A 26,067-nucleotide genomic window follows, 5' to 3' on the forward strand; every position below is an offset into this window, starting at 1 on the left:
CCTCCTTGGTCTTCCTCTTTTCCTCCGTCCTGGTGGCTTCATCTTCAGCATTCTCCTACTGATATACCCCATGTCCCTCCTCTGCACATGTCCAAACCATCTCAATCTCACCTCCCTCACCTTGTCTCCAAAATTTCCTACATGCTAATTTCCCACTCTAATAAACACATTTCCAATCCTGTCCATTGTCGTCACTCCCAATGAAAATCTCAACATCTTCAGCTCTGCTACCTCCAGCTCCACCTCCTGTCTTTTACTCAATGCCACCGTCTCTAATCCATACAACATCTCAGGTCTCACCACAGTCCTATAAACTTTCCCTTTCACTCTCACAGATAATCTTCTATCACAAATCACTCCTGCTATCACTCTTCTCCACCCACTCCACCCTGCCTGCACTCTTTTCTTCACTTCTCTAACACACTCTCCATTACTTTGCACTGTTGACCCCAGGTACCTGAACTCCTCCACCTTCTCCACCTCTTCTCCCTGCAACCGCATCACTCCACTGCCCTCCCTCTCATTCACACACATGTACTCTGTCTTACTCCTACTGACTTTCATTCCCCTTCTCTCCAGCGTGTACCTCCACCTCTCCAGGCTCTTCTCCACCTGCTCCCTATTCTCAACACAAATCACAATATCATCCGCAAACAATGCATTTTATTTGACTGAATCATGCAGTAATAGAACACAAGTCAAATCTACTAGACTTTATCACGTAATGTATGCGGGCACTCTGAAGGTGTGTCATTAGTTCTTTTGTGACGCAAGTCCTATAATTATTGTAACAATAATGTCAAGATTAAAAAAACCTATTGCATTGTGTAGCGTCTATGGGAGTCACATGATAAAAGAACGTACGACTTGGACTAGAAGAGCTGAAAGGTGAACTACTCAGATTTTGCGACCCTTTGCTCATGCATGGCCAGTAGAAAATTAACAATTCACTCTTTGAGTCACATTAAACACTTGTTCAGAATGCGATCACTAGTTCACAACAAACATGAGCTCCACCAGCATTCACATGCAAAAATCCAGAGAAAAAGAAGTTCCTAAAAAAAGAATATTTGTATAAAGAGGCACAGGCTTTCCGATTTGAAATAAAGGCAAATTGTGTGTTTTCATGCAAATTCTACAGGAAAAAAAGCACCAAAGATGAAATGGTTAATAAAAAGGCAAAAACAACTCCTTTGATCTGTTTTGGGTGACGTTTCCTCACGATTTTCAGCTTTTTAAGAAAAGTCCATCTTGTTAATGTCCTTGTAAGTGTATCTGCAACCAAATCAACTCCTATCAGCCATTGTTTAATAAAAAAAACAGCTATTAGATGCACACAAATATATTTGAGTTTGTCGGTTGCTCTCACTAGTCTGCTCTCAGATCGTCCAATCAGAGGATGTAAAAATGCTAACGTTTATTGTATGCTAGCTGTCGCCAACTCGAAATCCGTTCGATTAAAGCACGTTTCAATGTCATGTATTTGAAGCTACAGGCACCATAGGGTTTAGAGGTTGTGGGTTGGAGTGAAAGATCTTGAGTAGCCTGCTATAGAGCTCTGACCTCAACCCTACTGAACACCTTTTGGATGAACGCTGACTGCACCCCAGGTTTCCTCACCTCACCTACATCAGTACCTGAGTTTACTAACACCTTTATGCTTGAATGAATCTCACACAAATCTTCACAAGCACACTATACATATTTATATAGTGTCAGACATTTAGGAAGTGTGTAACATGACCTTCAGTGTGGCTCCACAACCCCCGGTTTCAACACGTCTTTATGGAACTTCCTCCCAAGAGTGCTTTGCAGCGTCACACAAGTTGGCACTCGGGGGCACATTGATAGAGGGGTGTACAACAGGAAGAGAGTTTTCCAACTGGAATACAACACACGCAAGACGCCTCTATTCGCAGAGATTTTGAATCAAATTCTATCAGGTGTGAAGTGTAGATGTAATTGTTGTCTAAATTGTTCTATTATCATTCATATCTCACAACGACAGAAAAGGTCTGTCTGAATGCTGTTCATTTGGGATATAAACAACTAAATGCACTGTACTGTATTAAGACTATTGTTTTGAGTTCTTAAAAAAAAATTCAGGTACAGGTCGAGTTCCGGTACTGATCAAATAACTGGTTTTACAGTTAATGCTGTGATAAAAAAAAAAAAAAAGGCTTCACTGATACACAAACAGAAGTTGGTCTGGTGCCAACAGGTTTTAGTTTGTAAATAAAATGGACACTTGATGCAAATTCGATGTGAACATCCTGTTCGAGTGGTTTAAGCTTATTTAAATAGAAACACAACTCCTGTCACCTTTTAATACGAAACACACACAACTTTTAGACTAGATTCTCTCGACATTTTTGAAAGCAAATCGTTACCACAAACCTGGAGGTGCACAAAGCCAGCTCCATTATCAACTGGAATGTTTAAAAAGCACATACGTATCTAAAGATCAGGTGTCCACAAACTTCTGTCAGTATAGTGTACTTGAAAGTAAGGTTTAAAATCGAGGAAAGTCAATTGTGACACTGTGGTCCTGAAACTAATTTCTGGTCTCACGCTACATCATTTGTATCTCGCGATCTCCGTAAAGCCGCTTTGAGACAACGTCCACTGTTATAACCATACAATTAATAAAAATGAATAGTTTGAATAAAACGCATGAGATTAGACAAAACCACACGCGGCTGGAAAACTCTGGTGTCCCGATTCTTTTTTCTCTCTCTCTCTCTCTCCATACAGTGTATTGATAAAAAATACTCACCCATCGTATAAGAGTACTCGTTAAACTTCCTTTATAACCTTATATTATAGAAAACAAACACAGCTGCTTCATATAGACATTTATTAAAAAAAAAAAGGAAAGAAAGAAATTCACACTCAAGTGCCGTGTTTGTTGCCCGACTGTCCAAATTTACTTCAGACAAATAAAAGGCGTCTGAGTGAAGAGACCAATGCCACGGATGTCACCCACGTGCTAAAAAAAAAAAAAGACCATTGACAGCGAGTGGTCGTTTTCTTCATCCCCTGCCCACCCTCTGCTCGGCTGCTCGTGTTTCAGGCTGCTCTGGATTTGTGAAGAAGTCGAAGGGTTTTCGGTTTTCCGCAAAGCCGAAGAGTTTCCTCAAAGCCACGCGTGCCGCCTCCTCCTGTGCCGCTGATAGTGTCTCACCAGGCCCATGAGCCAGCAGCTTCTTATCACTGACACACACACACACACATTACAACCTCAACAACGTATTATCATTATAGTATATAGTTCTAGTTCATATCAGCGCACTGACTCCGGTTCTCTCCATCACTCTTTCAATACACAGACCAGCATCAATCCCAAAGAACTGCCTAGTGAATAGTACAGAAGTCCTAAGAGGCCATGCATTATTACGTCATCTTTTTTTCTCTGTTGTTTTCTCGTAATCCTGACATCAACACTGTTTCCTCGTCAACACGACTACGTTTTTCGGTGTATTTGGCATAAGAGAAGATATTTGGCATGTTCTAGAGGCAGCATTGTTGCAGCGATTCTTTTTTTGTGGGAAATAAGTAACTTTACGATAGAGATTTCATGATGATATACACCGGAAATCTTCACAAGGAATGAGATTTTCTTACGATACAATTAAGTGAAACGTGTTTTTACGTTAAGACCGTATATTTTATATTGAAATATAGGGCTGTCAATCAATGAAAACATTTCATCACATGATCGTCGTGAGTTAACTCAAGTGCTAAATGCACCTTAAATGAATTCTTTTCAAGTTTTTAATACTCCAATCAACATGGGCATGAACAAATATGGAGGCTGTATGCAAATGTATGTTTATTATTAGTGAAACCAGACACAACGTAGAGCACGAAGACTAAATATTTCTGTAAATGTTTTTAAGTAACATTTGCAATGCAACAATGTCGAGTCAGATAACCACACGCTCAAAAATATTCCTATAAAATAATCGTTTTTTAATAGTATTTTATGTACAAATTATTGTCCCTAATGCATCTAAAACAGATAATGATTAGTAAACAATGTAAATATAAAAAAATGTACCTGCATTTTACCGTGGAAAAGTAGCTGGTGTGTGGGAGGAGAGGGGGAGGAAGAGAAGGGTTATTGTTTGGAAAGAGAATCTTCTTTCATGAGAACACACGTGGTCGCAATACTATAGTAAACAGTACGTTTGCGTGAAGGCTGCCTGTACGAGGGATACACGCCGAATGAGGACGAATACGCGAACGAACCATCGTCTCGGCTGAGCGCAAGTCGTTCATGCGATGCTCGAAATGCACGTTTAATTCGAATCCGAATGTTTACTCATCCTGCAAAGCACGTTACACTCTAAATCCAAGTACCATCAAGTATCATCAGGACACCAAAACTGCTATGTTTCCACACGGACAGTTTTAATTGCAGGATGTGCGCATCCTGGTGCTCGATTTGAGACTTTGCGCATCACCAAAACACAAGTTTATTGATTCGATATTCTTTTTCGGTTGTTTATTTGTTTTATATCTGAGCAGAGAAAGGACGTTGTGATTAAACGTGTTGCGCCGAAGGTTTTCATTTTGGCGAATTTATCTTTAGTTATTTACGTTTTTTTATAAAAAAGATTATCAAACAAATACACGCTGCATTAATATAATTCGTGCCGTTAAACCGAATCTACGTTAAAGCTTTATTAATGTGTTCATTTTATTTATTTTATACATTTATTTATTTTTATTATATTTTATATCCCTTTTTTTTAATGAATTATACTTTATATTTATTTTCTATTCATAAATAGCATTTCATACTCAAATCTGATTTGAGATCACGAGAAAACAAGAAAACCTCTTAGGACTTCAGTAAAATAGTACAGGCTTCGCTATATTTATTTTACAAATCTTGTAAATGTTGTGGGATGGTGGGTGGATCAGGGTGGGATCAGTTTAATATAGGGGCCTAGAAAAAAGACGTAGTCATGTGATCTATCCATGTGACCTACGGCCGTGTCTGTGTGCGTACCAGTAAAGGCCGACGAAGTAAAGCGGGAGAACGGTGCTGGCCCCTGAGGACCGGATGAGGCGTGGCTCTGGGAGTGACGCTCCTCTGCGGCTCAGCTCCTCCACCAATATCCCCATGGGGTTCACCACTTTCCACACGTCAAACAGGTCCTTCCCTATCAGCTGCGTCACGAGGAAGTCCTGCGCGCGCGCACACACACACACACACACACACACACACACACACACACACACACACACACACACACACACACACCAAGGATTATGGGTCATATAGAAAATAGAGCAATTGTGTCAAAAAAAAAAAAAAAATTTATTTTAAATAAAATTGTATTTGTGCCTATTCAAATCGATTAGTCAATTTAATCAACATAATTCAAAAAAGTGTATTGCATCAGTTAGATTTCCATTTTATTTTTATATCTAAACAGGCCTTTTATTAAAAATTGTTTAAGTTCACATGTTAATAATAATAAACTGCGTTCCCGCTAATTCCCGAACAGTGACTTTACCCCCCCCGACCTAAAACACATCGTACATCACTATAGCCTGCTTTACCCTGATGAAAAGCCCGGCCCTCTCCGACCCGCTGCTCCGCTCCAGCGCACCGATCACGGCGAAGAACGTCCCCCGGAGGACGTCGTCTGGAACGGGAAACTCTGCCGTCATCGCCAGTTCCTCCACCGCCAGGTTCCGAGCCACGTCGCACACGATCTCCGACCCTGTCAGGTGGCGCACTATAGATGCTACGCCGTCTTCTGGCAAGCTGGGGAAGTTGTCCCTGCACCACTCCGTGAGGAAACCCTGTACACCAGGGCGATAACAGTCAATTATAATAACGCTTGTATTTTTTAATTTCGTTGTACTGTTCTCCTCACCAGAGTGAAGTCCTGCCCATGTCCCTGCAGCTCTGTGTTGTCTTTGAGGTTTAGCGCCGTGCTCTCGGCGTCCAAACCCAACGCGTGGCGTCTTGTCTCCTCGGAGCGGATGTAGCACGGGTTCACGAACGCGGTCTTCAGGAGCTCGGTGGAGAAGCGCTCCTTTAGCCGGGCGCTAAACGCCTCCACCTCAGCGTGATGGTCCCAGTTAGGCTGCTGGGAGCTGAAGCGAGAAAGATTTACATAGGAGAGATGGGTTTACTGAGATTCTGAAACACTTTGGGGGGGGGGGACAACCTTACTTGACTTATTAGTCTGGGCTGAAGTAATGTAAACAAATAATCCACTGTATTCCTTTTGTGGACAGACCTATTGGACAGTTTTGACTCTAACAGAAGAACTTAAGAAAGACAAAGAACAGGAGAGAAGATGGTATCAGGCTGCCTCTCAGCCAAAGTGAAACATGGAGGTGGAATATTGATGGTTTGGGGTTGTTTTGGAGCAGGGAAAGAAGAAAAGCGAAAGGAATACCGAACCAGCATGGCTACCGTTCCATATCTCACCATGCATTTCCATCTGGACTGCAGCTCATCGAAAACTAATTCACCTTAGAACAAGATAATGAGCCCACGTATACGCCTGAGCTGTGCAAGCGTTAATTAGAGAGAAGTGTTATGTATCGGGGAACGACCTGCCCAGTCACCACACCGAAATCCTATTCAACTGCTCTGGGATGAACTGGATCACAAGGTCAGAAAGAAATGTCCAACTAGTGTAGAACACATTTGCTTTTTTACAAGAGGCAAAGTATTTCAACTGCATGTATGAAATTCACTGTAATAATAAAAAAACAATTATTAAACACCTACAAATCACATGATATTTTTGGTCGATTAATTCAAACGAATAATCGACTAATATAAGAGCTGTCCCTGCAGCTATTCTTTGAACAGGTTAAAAGCAGTTTATACACGTTTTGTCGCTTATATCAGGCAAAAACTTAAATTATTAAAATACAAAAAAAAGACAATTAGAAAACAGCAAATCATAAAATTCAATGGCCTTGAATTCATCCCTAACTTTCGGCCTGATTCCAAACGGCCCCATTTAAGATGCGTAGTGCCCTACGAAGACCGTGCTGGCCCATTATATCGTGCCCTAGATAGTGCGCCTATGAAGGCTCCGGGGGATGGGTTTATAACCGAGCCAGTGATGCAGCCGAGATGGGACACTGACCGTGGCGTCGGAGGTGGAGGTCCTTCGAGTTTCCTCTTCCTCTCCATGAGCAGCGTGTAGGCCTTCATCCATCTCTTCTTCTCCCTGCTCTGTGTGACCAGGACACTTCTGCAAACACGCTGATAATGAAGACCGAGCGTCAGCACACCGCGGCTCAGAAGCGTCCCACACGACGCCATGACACATCCAGCAAGTTGACAAGACAACATCCGGCGGAAGTCAAAGGCTTTTAAAGAAATTCGGCTTTTCTTTTTTATTATTATAATTAATTGCTGTTTTTATATGTTTAATGTCTGCAAGACATTTTAAGTAGCAAACAAACCGTTTAATTAATTTTATTTGTTATAAAAAGTAAAAAAAAAAAAATCGTTATATTATTATTATCCCGTCCCGAACTGTTCGACTATTAGACAGTCAGGAAGTCGTTCACCCGAGAGCTGGCCAATAGGGGAAAGGGGGCGTGGCGTTAATACAGGCACGTAAATATTATTAATACTAATATTAATTGTAATAATAATAATAAAAATAATTGTAGTATTAGTAGTAATTACTAATTCGAATTAATACTAATAACAGTATTATTACTGTTATTGTAATATTGTATAAATAGTAAAATTATAATAATAATAATAATAATAGCTCTCCAAAGTCTCACTGGAATCATTTGATTCTATTTTATTTATTCCAGTGACACCAGGGGTTTGGTGGATGACAAATTTTAAAAAAGTAAATAAAAAGTCAATCTGGTTTGAGTTGTATAATTTACATGAAAAAAAAAAAACCCAACAAGCAAAAATCATACAAACACTTTTTTTTTCATTTTCCAGTCTTCAGCTGTCCGTTTCGAGTAATCACGTCCTCACTGTAGGTTCAGGTTCTTCTGCAGATAAATTTACTGAGATGACTGTAGCCCCCTCACCAGGTGATCCACAGTCTATAAATCAGTGAGCTGCTCATGCTTGAGGGACTGGATTCTTTTTTCGTAATCATTCTGTATAAACTCTGGAGACGGCTGAGGTTTGATGTGTGCATTATAATCAGAGGTTACAGCGTTCCAGAGTCTGTACCTGATTAAAGCGATGATTTTTTCATCTGAAGAATTCAATTCCATCTTTAAAAACTGAAATCTACAATTAAAATCTCCCAGAAGCTATACTTTTTTTTTTAGCTCCAGTTTTATACAAAATAAAGGATAAAACATCATAGTTCCAAAACAAAAAAGACAGAAAATAAGGCGGTATCTTTGCTCTTTATTTGAACAGAAGCGTTCCTTAGTGCATATGGATGAGAGAGAGAGAGAGTAATAATACATTATCATGGTCATCCCATTCCAAACATAGTCTCAAATCCTAAATATAATCACATCTTTTACAAGAAAGACAGAACAGTTACAGAGAATTTCAACAGCTTTACTAAACAAAAAAGAAATCAGAGGTGATCGAGAAGGTCACGGCCTTCCTTCAATACTATCAGTCCAACGATCGGCGTGATATTAAGACGAGCGTGTCCTGTTTTCTAGGGTCCGTGTTTACTGGACGTCGGCTTGTCGTTTTCCGTTGTGCTTGTGTGAATACAGACAGGCGTGACATGATAAAAGAACAGGATGTGTCTAATAGCTATATTTAGATTTATATACATTTACATACATACACCTGCTTCATGCTTGGCCTTTTAGAACAATTAGAAAAAAAAATAATAAAAATACAGGAACAGGAAAAAGCACACGAGTCTTTGAGCCGACCTGCGCAGGCAGCGATGCTCACCAGCTTCGGGGATGTGAGTGCAGAAATTGGGGCTGACGTGTACAAGGAGGCGGGGCTTAGGGCGAATCAGGGGCGTGGCGGCGGTTCAGCGACGGAGCCACACCCAGCTGTTGATGAGCCAGAACGCGACGGTAATGGAGTACATGATCATCTCGCGCTTGGCTCGCTCTTTGTTCTCCTCCTCTAAGAGCTGCAGCCGCCGGTTCAGCTTGATGATCTGAACGGATAAGCGCAGGTTAAAAACATCATCCGTCTGACGATCGGCCGCTTCCAACGAACCGCTCCGAACTCTAATGCATGCAGCAACAATTTACTCGTTTGAATTTTAACAGGCCCATGCCGTTGCTATAGTAACCACGTGTTAGAGGCACAAAGGTCCGCATGCAATATTTACATATACACCATACGGACAAAAGTATTGGGACACTTGACTTTCATTCCTGAACTGTCACCACCTGCTATAGAGCTCGGACCTCAACCCTCTTGAATACCTTTGAGAGATGATCACCTGTATCAGTACCTGACTTTACAAACACCCTGGTGACCGAATAATCAGATTCTTTATTGATCCCGTAGGGTTTTCAAACAGAAGAAGTGAAGGTTATTAGAATAGGAAATGTGGAATGCGATGATCAAAAATCACATGCGAGTCTTAAGGTCAGGTGTCCACAAACCTTTGTCCATATAGTATATGCTCAGAATAGACTTAAGAAATACATTCTGATTGTTGTACCTGTCTCCTTAAAGCTGTAGCATCTGCCACGGCCAGATCTTCTCCACCTTCCATACTCGTGTCCATCGCAGCCAGAGCGAACCTGCCAGGAAAGTACACGTCACATTTAACAAACATCCCTTTAACAAGGCCACTGCAAATGATGTTTTATAAACTACAGGAAGTGCACATGCTCTTAATGGTATGCAACTCGAGTAGAATAATATGTTGTGTCCTTTTCAGGTACTCTGGAAAAGTGGAGCACCACTAAATATACAAAATGGGAAAAGAACAAAAACAAAAGGTAAGTAAGGTATCAGCCATTAAAGTTATGGACTAGAAGCTGTTCACAGGACAACCGTAGACCATGACCTTCCACAAAACCTGGGTGATGCCACGGTCAGATGCAGGAAATGTATGGAAAGAAAAACCAAAAAAAACCCCCCAAAAAAAACCCCACCATCCTCACAGTGAAGCATGATGGCGGTAGCGTCAGATTGTAAAGATGCTTTTCCTCATCCAGGACCCGAAAATCGAGCCGGAAAAACAATCTGTCTGATTTTGATCAGTTGAAAGTGTGGACACACCTTCTCATTCAAAAAGTTTTCTTTATTTTCATGACTATGTAAATTGTAGAGTCACACTGAAGGCATCAAGGGCTATTTGACCAAGAAGGAGAGTGATGGGGTGCTGCACCAGATGACCTGGCCTCCACAGTCACCGGACCTGAACCCAATCGAGATGGTTTAGGGGTGAGCTGGACCGCAGAGTGAAGGCAAAAGGGCCAACAAGTGCCAAGCATCTCTCGGGGAACTCCTTCAAGACTGTTGGAAGACCATTTCAGGTGACTACCTCTTGAAGAATGCCAAAGAGTGTGCAAAGCAGTAATCAAAGCAAATGGTGGCTACTTTGAAGAACCTAGAATGACATTTTTCAGTTGTTTCACACTTTTTTGTTATGTATATAATTCCATATATAATTCCACATGTGTTCATTCATAGTTTTGATGCCTTCAGTGTGAATCTACAATTTTCATAGTCATGAAAATAAAGAAAACTCTTTGAATGAGAAGGTGTGTCCAAACTTTTGGTCTGTACTGTATATACACAAACGAAAGTGCAGGTAGTCCCCTACTTACGACGAAGATACGTTACGACGACCCCGTCGCAAGTAAAAAATATCGAAGATGGTGCTGTGGCTGTGACTGTCTTTCATGCTGATTTATTTTTTTTATTTATTTCCTGCTCCAAACTGATGGATTTCCTCAGTTTTTTTCCCCCACTAGCAGAAGACGTACTTGAATTTCGCTTTCTCATAGTAAGTTTTCCAACCCCGAGTGCTTCTTCCCCAAACAAATTTGGAACCACACAATTGTATAGGACGTCTTATTATGATGGATTGAAACTTTCCCTTCACTTGAACTAGAAGAGCCAAACCTGTTCGGGCACAACAACGTGGTCCAACTCTGGCATAAATTGGACCGCTGACTTCACTCCAGGCCTCCTCGTCTCATCTGATCTACATCGGTACGTGACTGACACTCTTATGGCTGAATGGGCACAAATTTCCTTGAAATTTAATGGAACATCTTCCCAGAAGACTGGAGGTCATTATAAAATAATAAATGAACACAAAGATCTTATCCACAAACCTCTGTCCATAAAGTGTACCTGAGAAAAGGTCTTTCAAACGGTCACTGCTCCTTTTCCTCTATAGCATTTTTCTGATACTTCACAACCACAACAACCGATTTCAAGATGTACATTCAAATGAGCGGTACCCTCGACTACGATAAATCCACTGGACCCAAAACATGGCCACGAATGCTAGTTCTTCCTAGTCAGTGTCAGAATACATCTGAACCTTCACGCGGGAAAGAAACGAGCTGTAGGAGGAGAACAGGGATTAGAGGAAAGGAGTTGTGTTACCTGGTGTCATGTTGGAGGTTAGAGGAGGTGGAACCCCCTCTCAGAGAAGGTTTACTGAAGAGGAAAAGAAGAAGAGATTGGGGGATGAAGAGAGAGAAAGTAGGCAGACAAAACAATAGAAGTAGCTACAGATGGCACAGAACAGACTTCATATAGAAACTATATCGACAAAAGTTTGTGGACACCTCAGATTTGTAGTTTTTTTTTTTTTTTTTGTGGACGATCCCATTTCACATTTGGTCCCCATCTGCTGTAATAACCTAAAGCCTTCTGGGGAGATGTTCTACTAGATTTGTGGAGATTTGTTCTCATGAGGAGGCCTTGGGTGCAGTCAGAGTTCTTCACCCAACTCATATAACATGAAAATGGCTTTGTTTTTGGGTCTCCAAGTTCAAGTGAAGAGAAGATTTCATGCCTCTGACATTGTGGTCCCAGTTTGGAGAAGAACCGCATATGGACTGGAGCAGCTCAGGTGCTAAACCACGACGATCCAAATCCATCTTCATGGCTCTTTTTGAGTTTGAACTCCGTTAAGATAAGGTTTATCCAGATAGATCTAGTGGAACATTTCCTCAGGAGAGTTCTAAGTGCTCAGGTGTCGACAAACTTTTGTCCATATATCAGGTGGTATCAAAAGGTTTCGAGATTCGCTTTGTTGACAAAAAACTATCTATGTTTACACACTACCACCGTCAAAATAATGTCCCCCCCTAATTTATGTCCCAATGTACACACCGACTTATGAAGGTCGGTGCTCCCTACGATTGTGCGTGCCTTGTGCTGCCGTCTGCTGGTGTGCTCCAAAACTATTCTGGAAACATTTTGATACCGCCTGGTGGTGCAGCTACAGCCGTTTATGTTCGTTCAGAACAACGCTCTGCAAAGAACGAGGCGATTTGCAGCTCAAGGCTTGAATTAACCCTGAAGACGGGTCTGTGGGTGCAGCCGCACTGGATCGTGCACGGGCAAGAATGCGGCATTATTTAGGTGATTTATTGGGATTAGTGTCGGATTAATGATGGAAGTCTGTTCATGAGATGTGAGGAGGAGGAAGAAGGACGTGGGTGCGGAGAGAAGTGTTACAGCAGCAACCGATTAGTCATGCGGCACAATCGATAACGAAATAACGAACGATGAAATGTTTCCTTTAAATCATAAAAAAAATTACAAATAAAAAAAAATAAACAGATTCATAAAATAGCCAAGTCTTTCCGACTCTCTGAAACAAAGACCTCGGAGAAGTCTAGTGCGAGATGGTAAAACGGAGCAATGGGAAGTCGAGTCGAAATCAAAAATAACGAAGCGAACATGCAGTCTAACACCCCGGGGAATCGAGGCAGTGACGGGGCACAGAAACAGAGAGAGAAAACAGACAGCAAGAGACGGATCACCTGCGCTGGTTCTCATCCAGGACCTCCAGGAGCTGCTGGTAGGCCCGGCGCGTGCTGGACTGGAGGAAGGAGAGAACACCGCGAGCGCCGGAAAAACCCTGGCCCTCGTCGGGAGGACGACGGAGCGACAGAGCGCGTAGAGCGGAGGGAGAAGGAGGAGACACACTACTTACACAGAGAGAGAGAGAGAGAGAGAGAGAGAGAGAGAGAGAGAGAGAGAGAGAGAGAGAGAGAGAGAGAGGTAGTGTTGGGAGCATTATGGCTTGAGGATTTAGTATTGTAAAAAAAGGAAAAAGGAAGTCAAATTCTTGTTTCCTTGCAAGAAATTCGAAACAAAAGACATGTTGCTGCCACAAAGGAGAAATTTCCCACGACATCTGGTTATAGAGAGAGCTCGCATTCTGTTGCTGCGAGAAAACGCAGACTTTTCTTTCTTTTCCACCAGAATCCAAAACGAAAACCACATTCTTTCCTTGTAATAAAAAAGCTACACTATGTGGACAAAAGTTTGTGGACAGCTGACCACTAGATCGCTTCTTTTGGAACATCCCATTCCACAATTAGTCCCCGTTTGCTCTTATAATAAGCTCCGCCCTTCCGGGACGATGTTCCACTAGAGGAGGCCTGGGATGCGGTCAGCGTTCCGATTCGTTCCCAAAGGGTGTTCGATAGGGTTTAATAGCTCTACAGCCATGTAAAGCGTATCTTCAGGGAGCATTGCTGGCTTTGGGGAAGAAACACACGTGGTTGGAAGAGTCAGGTGTCCCAGTACTTTTGACCATATAGTGTGCATGGACCAGGCATAACATTATGACATTAGAACAGGTGAAGGGAATAACACTGATAATCTCAGGAGGAACTTTTAAGTGTAAGGATTTAACAAAATTGTGACGTCTATACGACTGGGTCTCCAAAACTGCAGCTCTTGTGTGGTGTTCCCGGCCTGCAGTGGTCCGTATCGATCAAAAGTGCGCCAATAAAGGAACAGTGGTAAACAGGCGACAGGGTCCGTGTGGTCCGATCCAACAGACGAGATCAAACTGCTAAAGAAGTCAACGCTGCTGATGCTCGAGGGGTCACGACTGTTTTGGCAGTAAAAGGGGGACCAACACAATATTAGGGAGGGGGTCATAATGTTATGCTGATCGGCGTGTATAAAACACTTTATGGAACTCTGGATCTAATAAAAACCGTATAACCTACAAGTTGAATCGCTGTAACTCTGCCATAGTTTGATAAAAGGAGTAAAAGGCGTGGGATGTGGAACAAAGAGAAAGATCGAGGATTAAAAAAAAAAAAAGAACAGAAAGAATGCCGAATATGAAACAAAATAGAAACAGACAGCGATAAACAATAAACTGACGTGGAAGCGAGAGAGAAATAAAGGAAGTGACAATCAGGGCAAACCACCGATCAACCACAGACCATTCTCACAGCTCGATGGAACACACACACACACACACACACACACACACACACACACACACACACACACACACACACACACACACACACACACACACACACACACACACACACACACACACACACACACACGATTTTAAGTCAGGATCGAACTGAACAAACCTCGAACACAAAATATTTCTTTGGATTTTATGAATCTGGCAAAATTAGCGGATGTGTTTGGGTTTAAAAAAAAAAATTTCAAAAATAATATATGTAAAGATGAATCCAAAGCCAGTTGTGCATTACATGATTTACATAATTCACGATTGTGCAGTGCGAAACTAACTGGATAAGAATGGCTTTAGAATTTTTTTTTTATTTACTTATTGTATATACGGCTCGAAAACCCTGCTCTAGATAAAGTCGTGTGACAGCAGGACCATGCTTTCGTTCTGATCAGATGGGAGCAGAAGGAACGGAGGAGAAACCTCCAAATGATCTAAAAATCCGTAATAATTATTATTCATTTACGGTACGGATCCATTGCCGTTCCAATCGCATTTTCCGGACGAATTGTTTATGTTTTTGAAATGGTGCTGTATGGAGACCGGTTTGGTTTGCGGATGTAATCGAAGTCCCGCGTGCGCAGGGGGGAGGGTTTTTATTGCGCGAAGCACCCGAGTAACGAGTGTGTGTTGTCTGTCGCATGTGCAATCGATCCCGATCGTTATATTTTACAGTGTATTTTTGCAGATACTGATAGTTTGGTGGAACGTACGTGCCGATTCTGATTGATCAACCGGTGGATAAAATAATCCCCAAACAGATTACTCCATGATAAATAGTTCTGAACTTTTGAATATATTAGGAAATATTGAGGATCATACAAGACATGCATTCAAACTAAAACAAAGTAACATTCCAAACAATACAAAAAAAGTTACTACATAAAAACTAGACCCGTATTGATCCCTTCCCCCATGCTCTATCTGGATAGCTCCAATGATCGACAATCAATTGAGAACCGAAATCTGCGCAATTGTGTGCATGTTTTTGTGTATACGCATCATTTAAATGCAACGTAACCACTCGCTTTCTTTAAAATGGCAGCCCAGATAAACAAACCAATAGAAATACAGAGTAAATGTGTTTGGGATTGCATGTGTGTGTGTGTGTGTGTGTGTGTGTTGGTATTCAGCAACCGGTCTCTCGTGTACACTTCAGGAATATTGAAATGATCATCTCACATCAGCTCGAGCCTTTTGAATTCTACACACGTGTAGACGTGATGGCAGGGTGGATAAAAAGTGTCCGGAGTAACAGCATCTGTGGACATGTGTGTGTCCTGTACCTCGAGGCGATTTTCTAGTTCAACAAATGAATGGAAGATTTCATCAGCAGTGTGTGTGTGTGTGTGTGTGTTGTGCTGATGTTGTGGGGACATTTCTTTTTGGTTACTGAGGTTACAGTTAGGGTTCGGTCTAGCATAAAATTAATAGCTGTATTAAGTATATTGAAATTGTGAGTATGTGTGTGTGTGTGTGTGTGTGTGTGTGTGTATGCGCACGATTTTGGATACTTACGAGGAGTCGTTGCGGGGCACCTGGCCATTGTGACGCATGACTGCGTTTTCGCTGACTGAGCGTTCTCTGCGGGCTCTGCTCTGAGTGCGTACCTGTGTGTGTGTGTGTGTGAGTGTGTGTGTGTGTGTGTGTGTGAGAGAGACAGAGAGAACAGACGAGGTAAGATTCGACCATTACCTGACTTATACAGTTCTATTTCAATCCCTACACCTTCAGTACAGGTCTAAAGAGAACCCTTAAAGGGAACGTTCCTGTCCTGCCACACACCCTTCCCCCTGTCCCCAACCTCGGCATTACCTCTTCTCCGGGCTGCTCCATATCCAGGAAGTCGAGGGGCCGTTCGTTGAGGGTGAGAACCCGAGGAGGAGTCTTCAGAGACAGAGTCTCCAGAGGCGTGGACTGGATGAGGTCCAGATCTCGGGGTCTGGAGAACTGGGTGTCTTCGTGGTCTCCTATACAGGAAGAATAATGGCAAAGAAGTGCAGTAATATAAAACTGTCACCCGTCCACGCACTCTGATTGGTCGTTGCCAAGCGATTCCTCAATAAACAACCTCTCTGAGCTCATGGAAAGGAAAGTGGACAGATCTCTCTCTCTCTCTCTCTCTCTCTCTCTCTCTCTCTCTCTCTCTCTCTCTCTAATGATCAATCGAGCTCTCTATACATCAAACATTTTATATATCTACTGATAATTCTACCTTGGTAATGGGAACTTCACCAGGATTGGTGAGAATGGGGTTGAAATAATGATTTAAATAAAGATGGTGGATTATAGTCTGAATTCGTCAGAGCTGGTCAGCTGATCTAACAATATTATTTAGCAATAATAATAATGCTAATAATAAGAAAAAGAAGCTGGAGTGATGCCTGGCTTCTAAAAACAAGCTCCAGAAATCCTTGAATGTTCGTCTCTCAAAAAACAAGCGGGATCTCATCTGCTGGCCAAACTAACAGTAGTAGCGGTTTGGGTTTTTTTTGTATGGTGTCATGCAAGAGAACGAGTACACACAGGTACTTAGAAAGTGACAAAAAAAAGAAAGAAAAACAACAACAAAAATGACATCACAAAATCACCGTCATGCTAAAACACTACACAGCAATATGGAGGACACCACTGAATACCTTTGGTTACGTGTCTAGGTTCAATACAATGCGCTTTATCTTACAATCATTAACACCAGACACACCTGGAATATGTATCGAGAGTCCTAACGAGAGGTCGACTGATTGATGGGGCTGATTTTTGGTGATTTTTTTTATTAAATCAGCATCAGCCATTCGTGAGAGGACATAACCCTCCTAGACCAGCAGATGGCAGTTGTCTGTATTCGGGATCCAAACAAGCAGCAAGTTTACACCTGCCACGATCATCATCTGGCCTGGTTTTTAAATATCAGCAAGAGGTCGACCTCTAGTCCAAACAGGAAGTGGTGTCTGGTTCAAGCAGTGCACTGAACGTTCATGTTTTTTATTGATCATACACGTGAATAAAATGATCAATTGGATGCTGCGTAAAGCAGAACGCTTGCTTGTTTCTCTACGTTAATCCATGTATTAAACTAAATCCAAAAGATACAGCGCTTGAAAATGCTCAACCACATTGTTATGCCTGAACAGCAGAAATATTAAAACTGCTCCAATATGTACTGGTGTTTAAGGTCATGTGACTCGCACACAGAAACGTAACTCCTCTCTAACCTGCCACCATGATCCTGTCAGGGACGTGCATCATGGCCGTGTGCAGCCCCTCGTGGTCCGGACTGGAGCCGCCCTCCCTCTCCACGCTCGGGTACGGGGCGATCTTCAGCATCTCGGGGACGCGCATGCGCTGGCTGATGCCCTCCGTGTACTGCAGCTCGTAGTGGATGCGGTTCATCTCTGCCATCTCGGCCGTCGGAGACGGGAACGCTGCTCCGTTCATCTGCGGGGTGGGGGTGGGGGGATGATGCAGTTCACAACGTACGTCAAGGAACACGCCACGTCAGGGGGCTCCAGTTTAAAACATGGACATTCTTATACAACAGAGTTCATACAAAAAACGGGAATTTATCCAGTCATCTCTTTGCTAATGGAACAGAGCGATGCAGCGGCGCTTTAATGCTTTACTCTGTCTGGCTCTCACACCTGCAGACAAACACATCGGCTTCCAAAACTTCACCTTTCACACGCATCAACTCTGTCGCTCTCGTATTTACGTAGACTGAGAACTAACAGCACTGCATCTGTCTGTCTATCCATCCATTTATCTACAGTACTGCAGAAACAGAGTTTTAGCTCCCTCTATAGATGTTCTATTGGGTCCAGGTCTGAAGACTGGCTAGGCCACTCCAGGACCTTGAAAAGCTTCTTATGGAGTCTTTACTTAGTTGCTCTGGCTGTGTGTTTGGGGTCATTGTATGGTGTAGACCCCTTTGCAGAAAAGCACCCCAAAGCATGAAGCACCCTCATGCTTCACGGTTGTGATGGTGTTCTTAGGATTGTACTCATCCTTCTTTTTCCTCCAAACACGGCGAGTGAAGTTTATACCAAAAAGTTCTATTTTGGTCCCATCTGACCACATGACCTTCTCCCATGCCTCCTCTGGATCATCCAGATGGTCTTTGGCAACCTTCCTGGACATGTGCTGGCTTGAGCAGGGGGACCTTGCCCACGCCGCAGGATTTTAATCCATGACGGTGTAGTGTTACTAATCATAATCGTGGAGACTGTGATCCCACCTTTCTTCAACTACCCATGTAGTTCTAGGCTGATCCCTCACCTTTCTCAGGATCATCGAACTCGAGGTAACGAGTTCAAACAGGTGCAATTAATACTGGAATGAGTGGAGGAAAGGAGGCGTCTTCCAGACACACGAACAGTCTGTGAGGGACTGAAATCTTGCTGGTTGGTGATCAATCATCTATCATCATTTATTCTATCTATCTTTCTACTGATCAATCATTCAATCAATCCATTGATCTATGTAGCATTTTTCTATCAATAAATCAATCAATCAATCCAGCATTCTATTGAACAGAACTTCTCTCTCCCTACTGGTCAATTATCCTACTGATAATTCTCTCTTTCGAAATATCACTTTGTCTACTAATCAGTCAATCAGTTCTTTCTGTACTTTTTTCACTTTTTTCTCTCTGCTAGTTAATTAAATTCTTCAGTTGAACCTCATCATCCTGTGAGTGTAAACAGAAACCTGTACATCTTTACGAAAAAAAAAACAGAAAGAGAAAGTAAAAGATGTGTTTAGTGTTTACAGAAACCCCAGCAGACCTGTCCACCCTCTCCCTCTGTATCTTCATCTCACTCTCCATCTTCCTCTCCCTCTCTCTCATCTTCCTCTCCCTCTCCCTTTTTCTCTCCCTCTTTCTCCTCATCTTCCTCTCCTCCTTTCCCCCTCCCTCTCTCTTTCTCTCCCCCGCCCTCTCTCCATTTTTCTCTCCCTCTTTCTCGTCATCTTCCTCGCCCTCTTTTTTTTTCTTTGTCTCACTTTTCCTCTCCCTCTTTCTCTTCATCTTCCTCTCCCTCTCTCTTCCTCTCCCTTTATTTCTCCCTCTTTCTCCTCATCTTCCTCTCCCCCTCCCTTTTTCCCTTTTCTCCTCATCTTCCTCTCCCTCTTTCTCTCCTATTTTCTCTCTCTTTCTCCTCATCTTCCTCTCCCTCTCCCTCTTCCTCTCCCCTTTTCTCCTCATCTTCCTCTCCCTCTTCCTTTCCCCTTTTCTCTCCCTCTTTCTCTTCATCTTCCTCTCCCTCTTTCTTTCCTTTCTCTCCACAGACAGACAGACACTCGCCAGTGCTTCTTGTTTACATTAGTATGAGTTCCTCTCCTTCTCCCAGCACCACCGCCGCGTCCCTGCATCTTACATACTAATGTAAACAAGAAGCACTGGCGAGTGTCTGTCTGTCTGTCTGTCTGTCTGTCTGTCTCTCACTCACACTCACACACACACACACACACACACACACACACACACACACACACACACACACAAATAAACATCACGCGCTCTACAGTAAACAACTGTAGACAATTTTTCCACAACAGGGAGGAAAGAGAGCGCGCGCTAATCAACACCTTGCGCTAGCATAAACATTTACTCGGGAATTATTAAATACCATAAAAATAAATTAATTACCTTATCCAAAGCAGGATTCATTCCGTCTATTAGAGTTTATTTAATATATAAACTAAACCCCGGGCTCACACTGAGCGCTCCATTACTGCGAGGAGGAAACACCCCGAATAAAGCGTCTGCACTTCCGCGTAACCCGGCGGATCCGCTTACCAAAATAAGAGTCTTCCGCTTCAATAAAAGTCGTTACGTGCCGAACACAACATTAAACCGCAGCTAGATGAATAAATACACAGGTTTTTATAGAGTTTACTGCTATTCATTTTTGATTAGAATAAGATGCAATAAATAATAAAATAGAAACCTGTTTTCTTTCTTTAAATGCATTTTTTAACCTTTTGATCTTTTTTTTTTTAAAGAAATCACTAAATAAATCACAAAAGATCGTCTGTTTTTTATGGATATCAAAATATTGCGAAATAAATAAATAAATAAATAAATAAATAAATAAATAAATAAATAAATAATAATAATTAGGAGTGGTGGCTCCAGCGGTTAAGGCGCTGGGTTGCCGATCGGAAGGTCTGGGGTTCAAGCCCCGGTTTCGCCAAGCTGCCACTCTTGGGCCCTTGAGCAAGGCCCTTAACCCTCTATGCTCTGGGGGTCCCTTACGAGGGAAATATGAAGGTCCGTGACGTGGGGCCGCCTTCCCGTGGGCTCACCACCTGCAGGAGGGACCGTAAGGGACGGTGCTGTGAGGATTGGGCAGCAGTCGAAGCTTGCTTCACTCCATCCCCAGCCCCTCTTCACCCCACACCCATTTTATCTTCAGCTCATCCACACCTTGTCTCCACACCATCCCCACCCTATCTCCAACTTATCCAGATCCCCACCTAATCTCTGTCCCATCCCTACCCCATCATATCTCCACCACTTCCCCATCTCCATCTTATTCCCACCTTGTCTTCACCCTATCCCCACAGTATCTTCAACTCATCCACATCCCCACCCAATCTTTGTCCCACCCCTAATTCATCCCCACCTCATCTCTATTACATCTCTATCCTATCCCTACCCCATCATATCTCCAACACATCCCCATCTCATTCCCAATCCATCCCCAGCCCATCTCCAACTCATTCACATTCACATCTCCATCCCCTCCCCACCTCATCCCAACCTCTTCCTCACCCCTTCTCCATCTCGACCCCATCTCTATTGTCACCCTATCTACACCCCATCCCTATACCCACCCCATCCATATCTATGCCCACCTCCACCCCATCTCCACTCTCCAAGTCATCCCTATTCCCACCCCATCCCCACACCATCTTTATCCCATTCCTAATCCATCCCCATCCCCACCCTATCATTTAAAACGGGTCCACTAGACGGAGCTGCCACTCGGTGTGGTCGGGATCCACAGTAAAGGAGCGTGACAGACACACAGTGTGATGAGTGTGTGTGTGTGTGAGATCAGTGTATGTGTGAGCAGTGTGTGTGAGATCAGTGTGTGTGTGTGTGTGTGTGTGTGTGCAGTGTGTGTGAGATCAGTGTGTGTGTGTGTGTGTGTGTGTGTGTGTGTGTGTGTGTGTGTGTGATCTCTCTCACTGATTCGGATCTTACCCATGCAGCAGTAACATTTTCACTGTGAATGAAGCAGAAGTTCCTCCCGGAGTTTCACTTCAACCCCTAAAGCTCCTTCTCCTTCTCCCACTGGAAGAGCACGATGTGTGTGTGGGGAGCCGCACTCATGGTGTGTGTGTGTTTTCCGCACATCGCCTCATCGCTACAGCTGCAGCCTGACATGTAAGTAACAACTTTTATTCATACAAAAGTCTTGTACCTCTCTATATACATGTGCTGAATTTAATCATTTTCCTTTTACATAGAAAGAAAAATGTTCATGTATAGGTTAATGTGAAATGAAAAAAATGTTTCTCATCCATTTATTTAAAATTAAATGCATAACAATGCATGATTAGTAATAAAATAAACTCTAATATAACTGTTACTACTGCTATTAATAACAAACCGTCAGTTTGAGTAACTGTAATTAACACAACGTTCCGCTAGATGTCGCTTCATGTTATAATTATTATCATTAATTAATTTAAAACATATATAGAATAGCTTAATTTTGTTATTTTTATGTACTGGAAATATCTTTAATTTTTTTATCATTCATCTTAACAATGATACAATTATAATAAATGGACATTTGGTGTCTTAGGGAGTTCTTACTTGCCACTCTTACTCACCACTGGCTTGGTAATTAGGAATAAAGTAATAGGGACAAATTTCTGTATAGTTGCTCAGGGACACTGTCCATTGTTAAAAGCTTTATACATACAAAATTGACATGAAGTGATTAAAATAAAATAATTGTATTATTATTATTATTATTATTATTATTATTATTATTTTATTTTATTTTATTACAAAATGTCTAGAAGCAAAAAATTTTTTTCTTGCATTTGTTCTCTTTACACCCTATTCCTTGATAAATATATCATTTTCTGCTATATGTGTATGAATGTAAATATATGTAAAGAATTTATAAATACAACCCCAAACGTTCCAAAAAAGTTGGGACACTATAAAATGTATTTAAAAACAGAATACAATGATTTTCAAACATCATCAAACCATATTCTATTCACATCAGAACAAAAAATAAACACATATTAAATGTTTTTTGATAGCAAACTAAGAATATATTTAATAATAATAAAAAAAAAAAAATTTGGTCATTTTAAATTTGATAGCTGCAACAGGTCATAAAAAAAGTTGGGACAGGGTCACATTTGCCACTTTGTAGCTTTACGTCTTCTGTCTGTATACGTCTGGGAACTGAGGAGACCAGTTAATGAAGTTTTGGGAGAAGAATGTTGTCCCGTATGTGTCTGATACAGGATTCTATCTGCTCAGCAGTTCTGGGTGTTCTTTGTTGTGTTTTTCGTTTTCATTCTCAAATATGCAATGCCTTGTTTCTCCAACTTTACTTACTTTTTTCATAATACTGTTGTGGTGAATCTATCGTATCTATATCTACACTCTCAGTTCCAACAACTGCAACTGCAGCTACTTATATGAGTGCTGTATTATAGAATGGGCAATTTATTTGATAGAATTTGCAACCATAACGTTAAATAGAAGGGACCGGGAAATCGGATACTTCTAATTATTACTCTACTGCTGCTACACTGAGACTGATAATGCCACAGAATGGGATTATGGATATGTATGTAATGGTAAAGAGTCAAGAATAAGAATATCAAGGATTTCTTTTACATCTTTAGATGCAACATGAAATTTTCTATTCACTTGAACTACAAGCCCCAAATCTGTTCTAATCTATGGTTATCATAGGTTGGATTGGATAATCTCCTGCTATAGAGCTCTGACTTTATCCCTATTGAACTCATCCCGTTGATTGCACTTCAGGCCTCTTCACCTCATCTACATTAGTACCTGACTTTACTAACACCCTTGTGTCTGAATAAAATCTCACACAAATCTCCACAAAATCTAGCGGAACATCATCCCAGAAAAATGGAGGTTATTATAAATGCAAATGGTGATGAACTGTGAAATAAGATGTTCAAAAATCATATGAATGTTATGGTGAGATGTCTAGAAACTTTTGTCAATGGCTTGAATATTATATATAGTGACAGAAATTTCAGGTCAAAGTGGAAATTCTGTTTTTACCAAAGAAGGGATAAGGGAATACTGGGCGGGTGATGGGAATAAACCCTGGATGGAATGCCACTCTGTCATATGCCACCTTTGGACAGTCTACTTAATCTGGTATATTTCTAGGAAGCTGAAAGAAACTGGGAAGTTCTTAAAAGGCTTTTAATTCATATTTCAACCATCTCTCCTTCATTCTTTTCCTTTCTCTTTCTCAGGCCAAATGTGTGTAAGGAGCAGGAAGTACAGATGCTGGGAATGCAACAGCCATGTGTTCAGGCCTTCACACGCATGGTGAAGGTGTGGAAACAGGGCTGTTCTCCCCAACGATGGTGCATGGGCTATGAGAGGAGGTTACACATACACACACACACACACACACACACACACACACACACACACACACAAACAAACATATAGACACAATTAAATATTTGGTCTGCTACTTGGTGGTATCAAAAAGTTACGAGCCTACTAGTGCAAACTGGTGCTCTTCTGACCACGTGAGTTACCTCGTCTGCGATTTCAGCACAGATAGCAGCTTAGAACAAAGAGCAAATGTGAAATTCTGCTTGAAACTGTGCAAATCTGCCACAGCGACATTTGACACGACATACAGCGATGCCGCAACGGGTCGTTCGAGGGGTTTTGAGTGGAATCCAAGAGCGGAATTACATCACTGTGAGAAATGAGAGACCAGGAAAACGAGCTCAACCCCCGTAAATGTCAATACTATTCAGCAACTTGCGCATGATGATCATCGGAGAACTATTTGTGTTATCCCATTGAAGATAAAGGTCCGGCTTGAAGGTCGCTGTTTTTACACCAATGCAAATATCCAGTGCGAATCGAAGAAGTTAGACAAAAGTAGACTTCCAGGACACATTCCAGAAGTGACAGGAATGCTGGGGGCACTGTATTGCTGTGCAAAGGGGACTATTGTGTACATTTTGATAAATAAAGTACTTCCTTGTGAACAGAGCAAATCCCGAAACTCTGTGTGTTACCACCTCGTAGTGTACATTAAATCATTACTTTCTCTGGTCTGTCTCTTCAACTTTTTCTCTCACACACACTTGCGTACTGTACCGTAAAGTTGCAATGTACACCTATACGTGCTGTGTTTGTCTCTCACAGGACAGCCTACTTCACAGCCTACAGGCAGGTGTACAATATGGAGCTGCAGACCGTTTACAAATGTTGTCCAGGATGGACGCAGAGAGGAGACGAGAGTGGATGTTTACACAGTGAGTAATCTACTCCCCAACGATGGTGCATGGGCTATGAGAGTGTAACTACTTCATTATGTACACGTGTGTGTGTGTACTCGTTGTAGGACTGTGTTCTGCCGATACTTGCTTTAATGGAGGCAGGTGTGCAAACTCAGGGGATCAGGTGTGCGAGTGTCCTGCTGGCTTCCAGGGAACACGCTGTCAGTATGGTGAGTTTGGGAAACCCATTTGAATCAATTCTTCTTGATGCTTTCGTAACTCAAAGGATGATGGAGGTCGTACACTATGTGGAGAAGAGTATCGGGACACCTGACTTTTAAAGCCAGATGTGGTATACACCTAAATTTTACCTCAAACTTGGAGGCACATAATTGTATAGTCTTTATAGGACGTGGTAGCATTGAATTTTCCCTTCACTTGAACTGAGACACAAACCTGCTCAAACATGAAAATACCCCTTGTAAAAAAGTGGGAAAATATGGTTTACATGGGCTGAACTGAAAGATCTTGAGTTGGAATGCTAACTGAACCCCAGGCCTCCTCACCTCAACTACATCATCACCTGATTTTACTAACATCCTTTACTAGAATCCTTGTGAGCACAAATCTTGACAAAATACAGAACATCTTCCCAGAAGAGTGGATTTTATTATAAATACAGACACAGATTTTATTATAAATGTGGCACAGGATGTTCATAAAGCTCATAGCAATCTTATGGTCAGGTGAATAGTGTATCTGATTGTACCAATGCTGGTTTCATCCATCTTGCCCTCAATTTGGAGTATCTTCCCAGTCCATACGTAAAAAACAAATCTCCACAACTTGATGCTCCCACCACCATGTTTCACTTCCAGTATTACCAATGGCCAAGCTTCTTTTTGCTTAAGATGAACAAATCTTGATGCTCTCACCACTTCAAATCAAATGCCCAGAAAGGAAAAGTAGATAATAAAGAGCAGATTTAAAAAAAACCCCAAAAAAAACCCAGTAATGCAATTCAGGTTTTAAGCTGAACAGATTTCCTGCTTCAAAAAAATTTTCTACAAATTGAGTCGTTACTGCCAAATGGAGCCTTTTTTCCAAGATCACAGTGTTTGCTGAGAATCTCCAGCTTCTTCAGTGTTGCCCTGGTCACTTACCCGCCTCTCTGACTAAT

At 41.9% G+C, this 26,067-nt stretch overlaps 3 protein-coding genes across 9 annotated transcripts in view; 1 reads left to right on the forward strand and 2 right to left on the reverse strand.

Annotated features, from left to right (window-relative positions):
- Positions 1–2,845: 2,845 nt before the first annotated feature.
- On the reverse strand, positions 2,846–7,347 carry mrpl44 (mitochondrial ribosomal protein L44). Its single transcript, XM_083549043.1, has 5 exons — positions 7,131–7,347; positions 5,895–6,117; positions 5,575–5,820; positions 5,018–5,196; positions 2,846–3,213 (listed from the first exon to the last, which is right to left on the reverse strand). The coding sequence occupies exons 1-5, from the start codon at positions 7,337–7,339 to the stop codon at positions 3,033–3,035; spliced, it is 1,038 nt and encodes a 345-aa protein (XP_083405169.1). The 5' UTR covers positions 7,340–7,347; the 3' UTR covers positions 2,846–3,032.
- Positions 7,348–8,360: 1,013 nt separating this feature from the next.
- Positions 8,361–20,201, reverse strand: mffa (mitochondrial fission factor a). 6 transcript variants are annotated; one of them, XM_083549046.1, is made up of 8 exons: positions 20,044–20,201; positions 17,612–17,834; positions 16,212–16,366; positions 15,915–16,006; positions 12,925–13,089; positions 11,534–11,587; positions 9,627–9,708; positions 8,361–9,110 (listed from the first exon to the last, which is right to left on the reverse strand). In XM_083549046.1, exons 1-8 carry the CDS (start codon positions 20,062–20,064, stop codon positions 8,979–8,981), a joined length of 924 nt encoding a protein of 307 aa, XP_083405172.1. In that variant the 5' UTR covers positions 20,065–20,201; the 3' UTR covers positions 8,361–8,978. The 6 variants fall into 6 exon arrangements, with proteins under 6 accessions (XP_083405172.1, XP_083405171.1, XP_083405175.1 ...); XM_083549045.1 differs by having other exon boundaries at positions 12,925–13,092; XM_083549049.1 differs by lacking the exon at positions 12,925–13,089.
- A 1,091-nt stretch (positions 20,202–21,292) lies between these two features.
- Positions 21,293–26,067, forward strand: part of egfem1 (EGF-like and EMI domain containing 1) — a 56,311-nt gene continuing 51,536 nt past the window's right edge. Inside the window, exons 1-5 of one of the 2 annotated variants that reach the window (XM_083549005.1) lie at positions 21,293–21,448; positions 21,486–21,789; positions 23,895–24,029; positions 24,814–24,923; positions 25,013–25,117. In XM_083549005.1, coding sequence (XP_083405131.1) covers positions 21,710–21,789; positions 23,895–24,029; positions 24,814–24,923; positions 25,013–25,117 — 430 coding nt within the window. In that variant the 5' untranslated portion in view covers positions 21,293–21,448; positions 21,486–21,709. Of the gene's footprint in view, positions 21,790–23,894; positions 24,030–24,813; positions 24,924–25,012; positions 25,118–26,067 lie in introns of both variants that reach the window. The other variant, XM_083549004.1, reaches the window with a different exon arrangement.

This window comes from Silurus aristotelis (genome assembly GCF_946808225.1).
Source record: "Silurus aristotelis genome assembly, chromosome: 8".
In the NCBI taxonomy this organism is placed as follows: Eukaryota; Metazoa; Chordata; class Actinopteri; order Siluriformes; family Siluridae; genus Silurus; species Silurus aristotelis.

Coding starts and splice junctions, on each gene's coding strand:
- mffa (XM_083549045.1), bottom strand. CDS start 20,064: ATGAATCCTGCTTTGGATAAG. Junction 17,835..20,043: donor TGAATCCTGCTTTGGATAAG/GTAATTAATTTA, acceptor CCCACCCCGCAG/ATGAACGGAGCAGCGTTCCC. Junction 13,093..15,914: donor GTGCCCCGCAACGACTCCTC/GTAAGTATCCAA, acceptor TCTCTGTGTAAG/TAGTGTGTCTCCTCCTTCTC.
- mrpl44 (XM_083549043.1), bottom strand. CDS start 7,339: ATGTTGTCTTGTCAACTTGCTGGATGTGTCATGGCGTCGTGTGGGACG. Junction 6,118..7,130: donor CCTCCACCTCCGACGCCACG/GTCAGTGTCCCA, acceptor TTCTCGCTTCAG/CTCCCAGCAGCCTAACTGGG. Junction 5,821..5,894: donor ATGGGCAGGACTTCACTCTG/GTGAGGAGAACA, acceptor CCTGGTGTACAG/GGTTTCCTCACGGAGTGGTG.